This window comes from Desmodus rotundus, chromosome 10, assembly GCF_022682495.2.
Source record: "Desmodus rotundus isolate HL8 chromosome 10, HLdesRot8A.1, whole genome shotgun sequence".
Classification (NCBI taxonomy): Eukaryota; Metazoa; Chordata; class Mammalia; order Chiroptera; family Phyllostomidae; genus Desmodus; species Desmodus rotundus.
In genome coordinates, this window is record NC_071396.1 from 18,975,327 (window position 1) to 18,990,938 (window position 15,612).

Consider the following 15,612-nt stretch of genomic DNA (forward strand, 5'->3'; position numbering starts at 1 on the left):
GTTTAGGAGACAAGGCGCCCTCAGGCCTCTGTCGGAATGTCGGGGCGTGCGGGAGCTGGGAGGAAGGGGGAACCCAGAGAAGGTACAGATGGCATGTGAGGGTCAAGGCCACTAACCATGTGTCCTTGGAGACAAAGACTCCTGCTTCTTTGCTGAATAAGCAAGATACAAAATGAGCCACAATTCCTCGGGCCACTCCTTTGGCATCAATCGTCAGCTAAGGTGGTGGTCTGGCTTTTAAGGGGCTGCGAACTTCCATCTTGGCCTCCACACCCTACTTTCTGTCACTCTATGGACAGCCCAGCATGCTTGGAGTTCCATGGCTTGCAACCTGAGTGACCCAGCCCCCCAGTTACTCTGGGTAACACAATGCAGAACTTTATTTTTCAGTCTTGTTTAATTTCAAAGAAATCAATTAGTTGTCACAGGCCTTCCCAGATAAGACAGCCTCTTCCTGTTTTTTTAAAATTTGGTGGCATGCATCACTAGGATTTGACTTGGAGCTCTTCTGCCTTGCTCAGTGGGAGAATGGCAGCCTGGTCTACTGGGTCTGCCTCCTCTCACAGCAGATGAACAGTCAACAAACAGCCTCACGTGGTGGGGGCGGGGGAGTGGTGGGGGCGGGGGAATGGGATGGCGCTGGGACCTTCACTACGCAGTATTTACAACAGCACAAGGGTTGAAGCCATCTTAGCCCCGTAATAGGAAACTCTCTAAGCAACTCTGCGGCACAGGATGAAACATAACAGGATATGAGACGGGATGTTTTCCTAGGGCCTTAAGAGTTCTGATCGGCCCCAAGCTGAGGGTACTGGCATGCATGGACCCCACAGAGAGGTGCTAGGTAAACCCTAAGAGACCAGCTACGTGGGGGCTTCAAGTGGCAGTATGACCCCTGCCCCAACCCCACCTTTAACTTGTAAGAGGAAGAGATGTCTTCGAAGGAATTAGTGGAAGAAATGAGAGCTACGGCTGCTTTTCTTCCTTTGCCCATCAGGAGGAGGGAGTGGGCCTCTGCCCCACCCACGCCAGGTGAGGGGGCTTCAAGAGCGCACTAGTTGGGGGAGCCTCTCAGTCCCCAGCTGGATGCCTCCTGATGGGCAGAGACACCAGGCTCAGCTATCGGGGGACCCCAGCGGTGGACAAGGGGGCAAGCTGTCCATGTGAAGTGCACCAGCACCATCTTGAAAGGACCCTGCTCAAGACATCCACCTGCTCAGGTAACAGGTACGCGATGGAAATTTCAGATCAGGCCTGAGTTAGAGGTGAGGAGAGAAGCTTTGGACTGGATGAGAGGTCTAAGTACTGACTAGAGTTCATAGCATTTAAATACAATACTAACCAGCTGTTTATTGAGCACCTACTGTGTGCTAGGAGACGTGTCAGTACACCCATTTTACAAAGGAGGGAACTGACTGAGAGAGGTCAGGTAACTAGTTCCAGGTGACGCAGGACACAGGGCCTGGCAGCTCCTCCTAGCTCTGTCACCCATGGTGAGGCCAGAAGCATCTACGAGCAGGCAGTCTGCAGTCAGATCCTGACTCTGCTGCTCCGCAGCTGTGTGACCTTACACAAATTATTCAGCCTCTCTGTGCATCTGTAAAATGGGCACAATAACAGTCATCCCACAGAGGGTTGTTTGAAAATTAAATTAGTTCATACAGCTAAGTGCTTGGAACGACAACACTCAGCCTTAAACATGTTAACTATAATTATTATTATTTTGAGTACATCGTAATTACTGCTTATATAAAATGCTCATGATACTGCATTAAGAAAGGAAAAGAGTTACTCTCATGCAAAGGAAAGACAGAGGAAATAATATGCCTCTCATCTTCTTTCAATAAGAACACTACTTCTATCATGGAAAAGTACTCACTCAACAGAGAGAACTCTTTACCCCTAGCTCACAGCTATACTGAACGCTTTTTACAGAGAATGAGCGCCCGTCACATCTCAGGCTCTGTGATCTGCCAAAGGATGAGTAAACGTATCCAGGCATGTCCCAGACAGTGAGTAGGACCCCAGAGAAGGCACAGGAACAGGTGTACATGCGACCTACGCAGGCAGAATGGATGACAAATAAAGCAAAATCATCCACAGCGGTCGAGGGGAGTTCTACAGGAAAGCGCTGGCATCGTGCTCAGAGAAGAATGTGAGCCATCAGTGTGTGTTTCTGACACAGGAGAAGGGCCAGCACGCACATGCCCCGAAGCTCGGAGTTACATAGCATCCACAGTGCCGCTTATTAATGCTGCCGGGCGCTAGATTCCACAATACGGGCAGCAGTACAGTCAACACCAAGTCTCGGCAAGCTGTTGCACCTTGAACTGTGTCCCCTCCTGACTTCAAACTCATACTTTGGAGTTCTCGTCTCAGCACCGTAGAATGGGACCTTATTTGGAAATAAGGTCTTCACGGGGGTAACCAAGTTACAGTGAGGTCATCAGGGTGAGCCCTCCTGTAATGTGCGGGGCCCATGTCCTTGCAATCAGGGGAGTTGGAGATAGACGCACGCAAGGCGAATGCTGTGTGAAGACACAGGCGGAAATCAGGACGGCGCTTCTATATACCGGGGACACCACAGGCTGCCACAAGCCTGGGGATGCTGTTATCCCAGGAAAGCAACACTTCGGACATGTTCATTGCTTCTGAAAAGGGAACAAATCTCTCTGGGCCCTGTTTTCATAGCTATAAAATGAGAAATGGACCAATGATACAGCCCATGAAAGTCTGCACGATCTCTGGACCCAAAGTGCACATTAGGGCCAGAACAAACCTAAAACAGCCTAAACGCCAATGCAGAAATACATCAGCATTTCCCAACGTGTGCTCCTGGGATTATCAGGCCTGAGAGACAGAGCACGGGTTGGGGATGTCAAAGGCTCCTCCCTCCCACACTCTTTACCAGCGGCAGACTGTCCCTTGTGCCTGCTTGACCATGGGGAGGGGCTGGCTGCAGGATCGGGCCCACCCAGGCTGTCCCAATTCTACATCAGTCAACCGGGCCATACCTGGTAGCAGGTGGGAGCAGCTGGCATGTGTGGCAATGAAGAGTCGGTGCTGTGGGCATGTCTGACTCCGGTTTCCTGAGAACACACGGTCCAGCCCTGCCTTCCACATTCTGGCTGCACAGGAGCAGCTCTGGGGCTGGAAGAAGCATGTGCATGCTGCCTACCTAGACCACTTCTGCTCGAGTCTCCGGCGTGTGAGACACAGGAGCCAGAACCATTGGTCTAAGCAAATCACAGATGAGCAGTAGTAACTTTTAGTGAGAAGATTTAAATATGTCGTCCCTGGACCACTAACAGGTGCTCCCTGTTTGTAACATCTCTCCTTAAGAATTCTCATTCCTGCCCTGGCTGGTGTGGCTCAGTGAATTGAGCACATGAATCAATGGGCCAATGATTGGGCCTATGAATCAAAGGGTCACCAGTTTGATTCCCAGCCGGGGCATATGCCTGGGTTTCAGGCCAGGTCCCCAGTAGAGGGCGTGAGAGAGGCAACCACACATTGATGTTTCTCTCCCTCTCTTTCTTCTTTCCTTCCACTCTCTCTAAAAATAAATAAATAAAATCTTTAAAAAAGAAAAAAAGAATTCTCATTCCTGCCTACAATGCCAGATCACACAGCAGCCACTTGAAGGGCCTGCCCCTTTCCAGCACCTTCTATGTGCAATATGAGATGCCAGCCTCTGGATTATCCCCAAAAGGCAGAGAGGGTAGGGTGGTGACAGGACTTGGCCGACAAAGACTAATCTCACAATAGGAGACTTAACATTAACTGAAGTTATTCTGACGCCAACCTTGCTGTGGATTGGCAAATTTAACCCATAGCTACACCCTTTGTCCCTCCCACTCAGTGATTTTATTTGTGGGCAGGCGGCAGGGTTCGTGACAGTCACCTGAGGGCTTTTCAAACCACCCCCAGTTTGGGAAGGTCCTGCTTTTCCTGTTGCTCTTCTAGAAGCTCAGCTCCTGAAACCCAGTCCCCATCCTTCCCCGCACTCGCTGCGGGGTCTCTCTGAGGCCTGTCCAGTCCTCCCCCAAATGACAGGCCTGACCCCCAGCAGGAGAGTCTGGGCCTGGTGGGCCTGCAGTCGGGTGTGTCCCCGCTTCTGGGTCCTGCAGGTTTCTGGAGGGTGGAGCCTGGGCTCGGGCTCCCCTGCAAACCACGCTGCCAACCACAGCCTAGGAAGCGGAAGAGGCCAGGCTGCTGAACTGCGCAGGACCGCCTCCTGGCTCCTGGGGACTCTGCACCCTAGGGCCTCACTGCTTTCTTTCACACCATCCAAGAGCCCCTGCTGTGCTCTGGTGCCTGACGCAGGACGCAGGCTGTTTCCAGTCCAGAGGGCATTCCCACCATCCCCCGGCCGGGAACTATCACCGTGAGAAACTCTCTGTTCTGCACGGGTTGCTCCAGGTTTGCCTTACTTCTCCGTCACGCCCCCACAGAGCATTTGTGACATGCTCCGTGACATTCTCCCCCCACCCCGCCCCCACTGCCCTGACAGGCTATTTTACAGTTGGTGACCGTGGCCTCACCTGGCCGCAACCCTTCCCTCCTGTCAGACCAAATCTTTTTCATCTCGCCTCCAAAATGTGTTGTTGCTGTTTGGTTCTTGTTTTTTTTTTTTTTAAGTTAATTCATTTATGTATGTATGTATGTATTTTTAGAGAGAGGAGAAGGGAGGGAAAATGAGGGAGAGAAATATCGATGGGGTGCCTCTCATATACACCCTGACTAGGACGGAACCTGCAACCCAGGCATGTGCCCTGACCGGGGATTGAACCAGCAACCGTTTGCTTTGTGGGATGACACCCAACCCACTGAGCCACGCCAGCCAGGGCTATTTAGTTCTCATTTTGTTTTGATCTTAAACATTGTTGGGGTTGAGCTGCAACCCTGAAATAGAGGCGATAAAGGCCTAACCCTTGGCACCTCAGAGCGGGACTGTAATCGAGGTAAAGCGAGGTGACAAGGGGTGGCCTTAACCCAATACAACCTGTGTCCTGAGGAGAAGGGGAAATCGGGACGCAGTGACAGGCACACACAGTAGGAAGGCGATGTGGAGAGACACAGGGAACACAGGTCCACAGGTCCACAGGTCCACAGGCCTCGGAGGAGGGCCTGGAGCAGATCCCTCGAGGCCTTGGGAGGAGCCAGCCTGCAGACCCCGGGTCTCAGAGTCACGGGCTCCAGACCTAGGACACGACGCATTTCTGTAGCTGAGGCCCCGTGTGCTGCCCTTTGCTCCAGGCCCCAGCACCCCAATCCACGTGTCTGAACTGCACTTGCCCGTTCCTTCTCCCCGCAGCACCTGCACCCAGGCCGTCAGGGGCAGCAGCCCCTGCTGTCCCTCAGCCTCAGGCTTCTCCCTACCCACCCCCTGGGCAAGCCACAGCTAGGACAAAGGACAACCTTTCTAGAGCTCTGTTTTGACCCCATCATCCCATGGGAAGACTCCTCCAGGAACGTCCCATCCTCCACCCTGGCCCTCCGGATTTCCACGAGAGCCCAGCCCATGTTCCAGTGGCTTAGAGGAGGCACTGGATTTGGGGACGGGGCACAGTTAACATCTACAGGGCTAGGAGGGGCAGAACCAAGTCCCCATTCACACAAGTCGGCTTACCATCTATGTGCTGAGACCCCCCTAGGAGTCTGAGGGAGCGTTTCATAGTTTCCCTGCCTGTGGAACCCCTGTTCTTGGAGCACCCACATACCTGCGTGCTCAGCCTTCCTGGCAGAGACTGTCACGCTCAGTTGACTGCTGCTCCGAGCACTCACCCCTATGTCCCCGCACCAAGCAGTGCTGCTAAGTAAGGCGCTCTTGGCTCTCAGCCACTTGGTGGATGGATGGATGTGTGGATCTTGCATCCTCTCTCCTCTCGGAATCATTTCCAATTCATCGAGCACTATCACCCCACCGCCTAGTCCCGGAAGGCCCACGCCTCCCTCCTGGAGACACAGAACAATCTCTTCCTCCCAAACATCTTCGCTAGGTTTCCCCCTTCCCTGCCCCATCTAAACGTCATCATTCAAGGCACAGCTCCACCGGCACCTCGGCTCTCTCCACTGCTTGTCTTTATGGCTAAAAAGAACGTTTCTATCTTCACTCGTCAGCCTTCTCTCAGTCTTGCCTCCTACAAAGACTGGTGGTTCTTCCTTTTAAAATACCAGCTCATCTCTCTGTGCCTTTGAACTTCAGCTAACATCCAAGTGCACGCACCTCACCGTCCCCGCCAGATTACAAATCCCTGAGGGAAATCCACGCGCCGCGCGTGCGTTCTCCACCGAACACTGCCAAGAATGCTGTCAGTAAGTGTTTGCTGAGGAAACGAATCCTCTCCGCTGTCTGCAGGGAAAACAAACCCACTAATTATTCGCTATCCCACTTCTCTCTCTTCTCCCTCTTAGTTTTCACCGCTCCACTCCCGTGATACCCTGCCCTTTAAAACCTGACGTTTTCTGTGTTTTCTGACACTCTCCAAAGAGAGGTTAATGTTTTTCCTTGCTACCTTAATGAATTTGACAGGACTGCAGAGTCTCCATGACCCACTCATCCCATAGGCCTGGCAATTATGTTCTTGTCCCTGTGACCCATTTCCTCCCTGAAAGGCCTCAGGAGCATCCAAGTGGACAAATCCAGAGGTGTCTCTGCGGATCGCCTGTGGCCACGCTGGGCCCCAAGGATGCTGACAGTCCTCTGCTCCGCACTCGAAGCGATGCCCAGTCCTGGCCTTTCTCTCTTTTTATTCAGCATATACTTATTGAGACTCACAATGAGCTAGGCAGTGAGGATGGAATTCTGAGCAGAAAGACACGGCAGGCCCTGCCCTTGGGGGTCATGGCCTAACCCTCGGGAGACACAGTGAAACAAACCATCAGCAAACATGGAACTACACCCTGGGAAGGCACGGGGAAGCAGGGCGCCCGACCACCGACAGCTCTCCGCTCTGGCTGCCACTCTGCCTGCGTGCCCCTGGGCCGCCTCTGACCTGTGGCCCCGAGCCCCGCCCCTGGCTCCCTCTGCTGCCCCACAAGGGCTCAGCCCTGTGGGTCTCCTCTGCTGCTAGGCCTTCCCCTGTAACCCCCGGCACAGGAGCCCAAAGCCAACACCTGGGGCTGCGTCATCAACCACTTACTAGACCTCGTCACGATCTCTCCCACCCCCCAAACTTCACAGGCCTGAACGGACCGACGCAATCCCAACAGTTACACACAAACCGGGTCTCCTTCCAGAATCCTCCACTTACATTGCTCGTGGCAACCGTCTCCCAGACCCAGGTTACAACAGTCTTCTCCTCAGCCCCCTCTCCCCCCAGGGTCCCACATATGGTCATGTGACTGTTGCTTAAAACCCCAATACCTTCCGTCTACTGCTCCCCAGCATTCTAGGCTCTGGGGCCCAACTTACTTTTTGAATACGCTCTCCCAAGACTTACTTCTGCTGCAGGTGATGCTCCGCCTGTCACCGACTGTCCTCAGAGTCTTGCTGAGACGTCCCTTCCCCCAGGGGTGCCCTCCCCTGCCCTCAGACACTCCCTAGCACCCACTTCTGTGTCAGAGAAGACCCCTCGAAGCTCCTGCAGCTGGGGGGAGGCCTTGTAGCAAGCAAACGGGATGCAATGGTTGTGAAATGGTTTTACACAACAACGCAGTCGCTCCTGGTTTTTATAATCATCCATATAAAACTGTGCAAGGGAGTAGTGGAACTGTGGGTGAATTTTTCCATTTTCCTAGATTCTAAATTTTATTTAGTGTGGTTTTCTATTTATTAATTTTTATTTTAGAATAGTTTTAGGTTTACAATTTGATGAGAGTATAGAGAGTTTCAGTCTCCCCTCTGCCCACTGTCCCTTGTTAACGTCTCACCGACTGTTTTACTTCTGTCGCAACTAAATGAGCCAAGAATTGAACGTGGCTTTGAAAACTTAAAAAAAAAAAATAACATTAGTTTGGCAGAACCAAATAAACAACATCAACTGGGGAAATGTCATTCTTTCCATCACTGCTAATTCCAACTTAGCATCCAGGTATTTACCATTTTTCTTATCACTTTGGTCTCTTCTTGGTGTGGATTCTTGGCTACAAACTGGAACGAAGTTCGTTTTACTATCACTAGCCATATATTTGTGCACGTAGTTAAAGCAGTAAAAACTTTATTGTTGCTTAAGGTTCTAGGGAATATTTTCTTTAACATAAAGAACCATGGGAATTTTTAAACACATGAATCGAGGACTGTGTGCGCTCCTTCTCCAAAAGCCCGGGAGCTCTGCTGGGGTCCCGTCTCCTTTCTCCCTCAAGAGCACCCAGCCCAGCTGGTCTCAGAGCTCAGCAAACTCCAGCTGCCATGAGCCAGAGGCGTTGGAGACCCTAGTAGACAGGGTTTGATATTAAATGACTAAAAGGGAAGAGCTCTTTACGAAGCCTTGTAGCACACGTCAGACTTCAGTTTTCAACCTCCAAAAAACCAGTGTTCTTCCTTTGCCTCATTCAAATGAAGCAGATAAAAGTCAGTCTTCGTAGAGGAGGATTTTAAGTTATAACAATCACAGAAACAGCAAATATTCCATATCCTAAAGAACATGTTTTCAGCTTGCTTTTAATGTCTGAGCTATAGAAAATGGAGTATGGGTTTCTGTGTTATGTGTGTGTGTGGGTTGTTGTTTTTCTTTTTGACGTTTCTCCCCTAGTGAGTTTCCTTTGTTCTGACTGCCAAGTTCGTTTTAAAGACTCTTTCTGGATATCTAGCAGTTAGAACAAATCCTATAGATTATTCAAAGAAATAATCAACTGAAGAGGCCTGGTACAGGCCTATTTTTTTTGTAGGAATATAACGTTTAAAAACTCAAATAGGTTCCCCCCCTCCTTTTTTTAGTTGGTAAATATATTTTCATATTTTAGGATAGTCTTTACTTCACATAGAAAAGAACTATAACACAAAAATTAGGAAAAACACTGAACAGCATCCTAACACTACATGTACCTAATCTTAAGTGGTTTGGGGAAATCCCTGAAAGCAAACGAAACAACGCGGCATTCTTGTATCTTCGAGGGAGTCTATACCATTCACCCCAAAATGTGAAGAACAAACCTTTGTTAAACAAATTAGAAATTGTAAGACAGGAAGAATGTATAAACCAGGCTTACTAAAATATTTTACGCTCAGTTGGTGCCAAAGCCGATCATTAGCTTGTAATTCCAAGGAAAATGCTGAGTATCAAAATTAACAAGACAGTTACAACGAGGGACTGAAGACCCCCAAATGAAAGTTGAAATAGCATCACTGACAACTTTCAGGAGAGCTGTGTTTATAATGACATTACTAGTTTTTTCAACTGTATTGAATAACTTTGCTTTCTTACAAAAGTGATTTGGCTATCCAAGAATACCCTTATTAATGATTCATTACAGACGGATGTTTTACAAGTCAGACTGAGCATAACTTCCCATTGGTCTTGTTTCAAAATTAACTTGGCATTAAGGAAGGACCAGGACTGATCTTGAGGTGAGACGTGCCTTTTGAGACCCTTGATGCTCCTAAACTAAGCAGGTGTGAAGTTTTGTGCAATTTCGCTGATGAGCTCAGGCGGGTGACAGCCATCCGCTGCACAGTACAGGCAGCAACTAAAGCACCCAGCGACCCACAGAAGGTGCTGGAAGAAGGCACCTCAAAACATGACCGGTGGAATGACAGGCAATTTCGGATTATTGTGCACACTTTTACCCCATCTGAAATTAAAATACCAACCATTCTTTTATAGCCAGAAAACAATAAATGCATTTGCTTTTTGGAAAAAGGCAATAAAAAATATGCAAAGTTCTACTTCTGCTATATAAAAAGGGCAAAAGGTTGATAAGACATTACAAAAATGTTCTGAGACTACCCAGTGTTGTTGCAGCTTAATAAGAATCCCTATGCCCATTACTTATGAGAGAAAGCAGCTCTCCCTTCTACCTCCCTGACAGGGGCTGTTTCTCAGCCTGCAGGTAAGATGTACTTCACAGGGTGGATCCACGCTGCCGCCGTGACTACAAGTAACGCCAGTTCTACGGATCTGCTACCATACTGGGAGGCTCAAAGATCACTTCCAGACCCATTTTATTACCTAAAAATCCTGTTCTGTATTTTCAAAGCTCTATAAGGTAATCTTAAAAATTCTAGTTAAACATTATACATACATGAAGGTAAAAATACAACTGAAGTCATTCTTACCTGATGTTGCACATGAGGCTTCGTTGGGCAGTCCAAAGGGTGTGGGTCACACTCTTCAACTAGGAAAACAAGAGACGCAAAGCTCGGTTAAAAAGAACACAGTCCGCGTGCGGTGAGGCCTAAGACTCCACGTGACATGCGGCCTGGACACCTGGCAGGGTCAGGACGGCCGGATCGTACCTGCCCCATGGAGGCGCCTTGCCAAACAGTGCTCCTAACCAAGGGGACCAGCAAGGTTCCTGCCACCCCCTGCGTGGTGGGCTCCATCCCCACCAGGCCAGACTTGTTCCCCCTCTTCCCTCGGGGACCAGGGCCTGTCTTCCCCAGCACCTGGCTGCTCACTCTGGCCCCCTGTAGGGCCCGGTGTGGTGTTCAGGGTCCTTCTCCCCCAGGATGTGAGCACATGTGACTGACACACATCTGTCGATGTCATCTACCCAGTGTCAGGGGTCCTGTGTGTGGCCACCACCAAAACCCCAGGGCAGGGACCCTCCTCGCAGACGGGATGAGCAAGAGGCACTCAAAACACATCCCCCTCTGACAGACAGCATATCAAATGCACCGTGTCATTCGTCTGTCTGACACTTTACTAAGCCCTTTGGAGAGCCAAAGGAGGGGGGCGGGGGGGGGGGGGGCACTTGTCTTGCTAGCTCACCTCCCAGAAGCCACACCCAGCCGTTCCAGTCCTTCTGTGAACCTGGGGGTTGCCAGGAGGTCACAGGAGCAGGAGAGGCATGTGAAATGTCTGACACCTTTCAAAGTTCACGGTTAGGGAAGAACTTCCACCCTCGGGTTGTCCTACATGTATTAACTTCACGGGTCCCCACCATGCGGTGATGGTTGTACAGATGTGTTAAAAAACGATTTTGCTCCATCAGATTTTTATCTTTAACCTCAGAATTCCACATCACACTCTGAACTTGAAAGCTGACAGAAACACAGCGTGCTATAAAAGAAATGTTCGGTGTCATGTACGCTTTCAGAGTTATAAAGCCTTAAACAGAGAACCATTTAACTCAGGGTTCAAAAGTGAAGACTGAACGACAGATTGATTCATCTGTTTATTTTTTCCCTTCGTTAACATTCATTCACCTATTGTGTGCTGGGCTGGCTGCCAGGTTTGTTCAAATAAGGGGCTATACTCACTCCCTCCTGCACCATTTAAACACGGTCTTCCACTGAGCGTCTATGCGATATCCTTTAAGCAGAGAGGCAGAGGTCCTGCCTCAGCGTGTGTTCCTCGAGATATAGTCCCCAGCCTTTCGCACCTGAGTCACCAGGGCAGCTTATTAACCAAGTAGATTCCTGGGCTCCACTCCAGGCCTTACCTGGCACCTCAGAGACCCCTGAAAACTGACATCCGACAAGCACTCCACAGATCCCCATGCAGCAAAAAGTTACAGACCTGTGGTCTCAGTCATACGGCTTCTCACGATGGCCAGGCTCATTCATAATGGCAACTCAGCATTTCTGTGAAACTGGGGTATTTTTTCCCAATACGATGTCAACTTGAATTTAAATGGCAACTCTTATGTGGTACCGCAAACACTCCTAAGGTTATCTCCCTGTCCTTTGCTCTCCGCAAAAGAGAAACAATTGCAGAGCCGTCAACTTTCTATTCATGTCCTAATTTGTGGGAGGGGGTTGGTATTTCTTTTATCGTAACAGGAGATGCCCCAGAGAGTCTTGGTGGAGGTAAGTGGGAGGGCGTGGAGGTGTGGAATGACCAGGACCAGACGCACGGCAAATCACGCAGGTGGTCAGGCGCTGGGTTTCAAGTTTGAACAAGAAAACCTATTAACGGGATTCTGCCACCTGCAAGGTGAGAATGCACAGGAGACCAACTAACTGGTCAACTTGTTATTTTAACAAGCGTGGACATTTTTACTTCTGAATTATTTTAGAGATTGCCTTAGTACATTTTTATTTTCTCCGAACTTTTTCAAATTGAGCTACTACTTCTACATTTAGTTAACCAATTGTTCTCAAAGGCCCCCAAATATCATCTATGCTTAAGTTCAAATTCCTCAAAATCATTAACAACAAAACCACTCTACTTTACTTCTCTTTTAACTTTAGATTCACTATATAAATTTTTGAACAATAAAAGAAAAGAACGTTAACACCAGAAAAAATGAAGATGATAAAATGAGATGGATTCGTGATGTATTTATGTACGATTTCCCCTCACTATGAACAGTGGCTCACAAATCAGAATGCTTTTTCCAAAGGCATTTTTCTCTCAAATGCGGGGTCACATTTCCTTCAGAACACTTGAGCCAGCATTTTCTACGAGACAAGAGATTCGGTTCCAATTTCTGTATATTGGTCCTGAGTTGAACTCAGCGCCTCAGATGCTCACGGGGCGTGTACCCCACCAGACACGAGGCCTGGCACTGTGACCCCTGAAGTCCCTGCCACCAGGGAAGGTGGAAGCTACATACTTGTTCCCATCAGGAAAACAAGCACAATAACATGTTTCACCTCAAAAACATGCTGATCGCTAAAATTAGACTGGATTTCCACAGCTGATCTATGGTAAAACCACATTACTCAAAACCACTCCAGTTTGGACTGCTTTAAGGAATTAGCTTCCTACGGTCGACGAATTACGTAAGAATATACTAGAAATATAATAAGGATTTTGTGAAACATGATTAATCTGCTAAAGAAAATAAATTCCGAGGACTTTTTAACCATATGGAAATTGCTCAAGCTAATTACAAATGGTTCATTTACTAAATAAGAAGTGTCCCTAAAATTCATTTAAATGTCAGGGTCTGAGTTTGTACTTAATATAATTAGATTACATTTACTTTTAAATCTATAAACTAATCTCTTCACTAATTCATATGGGTTTTCTCTCCCTAAAAACAACATCAACGAGAAAATTACCATAAACATTTGATGATGATATCATTAAAAAAATACTAGCAGACATTAAGTTGTTATGTTATTGAATGCAAATGTTGAAGTGAGTATTGTTTAAACTTCTAGACCTGGTCCATTACATGTAAGATGATATATTTCTTTGGAGATAAGAAATGATGTGCTTACTAACACTATTTCCACAGAAGATAGAGTTTTTATAGCCACGTTTCTTGTCAACTCATCACCATTCTAATTAAAGTTTTGTCACAAGTTCCAGGAGAAACCCAACAGTATGGTTACTGTAGTATCAGGGTGCTAGGCAACAATCGTTTTCTCTCAAAACAGGAAATCTCATTTAAGGCTGATAAAGAAAAGATCTTGAGATAGACGGAACCAGGACAGTGTTTTCCCTGAGTCAGTGCAGCTCATCCTTTGTCTGAAATAGCCCCACTTGGGCCCTGGCTGGTGGCTCAGCGGGTTAGAGCGTCATCCCAAACCTCAGAAGGTTGAGGGTTCGATCCCAGTCAGGGCGAGTACAGAAGGCACCAATCAAGGTCTCTCTCTCTGCCCCCACCCCCGCCCCCCTCTAAAATCAACAAACATATCCAAACATATCCTCGGTTGAGGATTCTAATAATAATAATAACAATAATAAAATAGTCCCACTTGATGACACTCTGCTATGAAAGCTTTCGACAGTCCTCAACCCTGATTTCTCACAGTTCTTTGGCCATGTTCCCTCCACCTGGCTGAGGCTCGTGTGTGTCAGGCACACCATCCCAGGCTCGGTCCCCTGACGTCTCACAAGTACCTGAGAGGTGGATGCTCACGTGTCCTGCCTGCGCTGCAGATGGGAACCTGAGACCGGAGGCCAGCAGTCACCACGGAGCCCACGAGGGCTGGCGGTGTGGCTGGGCTCCATTCTCTCATCTGTGTGTCACTGGCAGGCACACCAAGCTTTGGAAGCTTTCCGGTCTGGCTCTCAAAGTGAGGTCTGGGTCCCAGCCACTTAGTATTAGAAAGTAGGTCCCCTGGCCTGACCCCGGACCACCCATCATGATTTCAGGGCAGTGGGGCCTAGGATCTGCATTTTAAACAAACACCACACTGAAGTCTTCAGTGTCACCCAAGACTGTGTCCCATCTGCGCCTGGCTGCTGGGCTCACGCCGCCCACTCTCCCGCAGAACTGGAGAACCACAGCCTGGGGACTCAGGACACTCAGAGGTCATCCTTGGATAAGGGGGGCAGTGAGCACGCCAGAGCCTCCCCTAATAGCCGGGAGTGGGGCTCACACCCAGTCTTTCCTCCACCACTGCCATTCCCTGGACACACACTGGAAGAATCCTCTGATGCTATAATTTCAGGAAGCTGGGGAAGAGTCTGGTTAGCAGGGACTGGCAGGGAGGGGAGACTTGGCAGAGCCCCGACGTAAGCACGGGTGGGCCCTGGCAGGAGCTCCCACCCACCTTCAGTCAGTGACCCTGTGACACCCAGCACTGGAGGTGCTGCTGGGAACCCACAGTGTGTGCTGGGAAGTGTCCTCTCCAGGAAGCAGCGGATGTGGGCAGGGCAGCTCTGAAGCTGGTCAGATTGACCGCTCCCCACTCTCCTCTCTGGGTTGTCAGCAGAGCGCAAGCTAAAGGCTCCAGTGTGGCAACCAGCAGCCCGACCTCCCAACCAGGAGAGGCAAAGCCTCGCCCCCTCTGTGGTCCGCACCACCCTCATGCGTCAGAGTGTGGCCATGAAAAAGAGCTGTTTTTGCTTTGGGGCCTGACAAGCTGCCCTCCTTTGGAAACAGAATCGGTGTTCCTGTGGTTTGGGTGGAAATGACGGTATACCCCTCCACACCCACCCAATCTCAAGGCTCAGGCCTGGTGACCACACAGCCAAACTGCTCATGTCGCACCTGTGGGGGAAGGTCCCTCTCTCTCGACCATCGTGAGCAGCACCAAGTGAAGCTAACAGAGTCGGGGACCATCTTCCCCCACTGTGGGGAAAGCCAGCCTGAGGACAGAAGACGGAGCCGGAGAGAGGGAGCCAACGCCGCCCTTCGAGTGCCTGCAGCTGGCAGGGCCCAAAGACCTTAAGCCAATAAGTCTCCCCCCGACTTTTTAAAACTAACTTCAGTGAGGCTTCTGTCACTTGTAACCCAGAGTCCTGCAGGGTGTCTTCATTTCATGCACATGGAAAACACCAAGGAATTTCATGTATGATGTTATAAATTAATTTATATATTTTAATAAGAGAATTCACGCCTGAGATAATCATCCAGAAAAGCCATTTACAATTTTAACTAATGAAAAGTTACTTTCACTAGTGTTTCATTCAAGATAGTACAATAATCATAAGCTCGCGTAGTTATGTTAACTGTACATACCTTTAGGGAGTCCCGTGTCTTGAATAGGGTATTTGTCTGACTGTAGAAACCAACAAAAGAGCACAGTTATTTTTAAACACCACAGTCAATTGTAAGCTCAAAGTAAAAGAAAGCTTCGTCTTGGGAAAATCATGATTTTAATTC

General features: G+C 49.0%; 1 protein-coding gene across 3 annotated transcripts in view; it reads right to left on the reverse strand.

Moving 5' to 3' along the window:
* The window catches only part of EDARADD (EDAR associated via death domain), a 54,590-nt gene that overhangs the window by 24,777 nt on the left and 14,201 nt on the right, over positions 1 to 15,612 (reverse strand). For 2 of the 3 annotated variants that reach the window (XM_024561942.4, XM_045196442.3), the window contains exons 3-4: positions 15,469 to 15,508; positions 10,220 to 10,278 (exon numbers count right to left, since the gene is read on the reverse strand). In XM_024561942.4, coding sequence (XP_024417710.2) covers positions 10,220 to 10,278; positions 15,469 to 15,508 — 99 coding nt within the window. Of the gene's footprint in view, positions 1 to 10,219; positions 10,279 to 11,547; positions 12,035 to 15,468; positions 15,509 to 15,612 lie in introns of all 3 variants that reach the window. The other variant, XM_045196443.2, reaches the window with a different exon arrangement.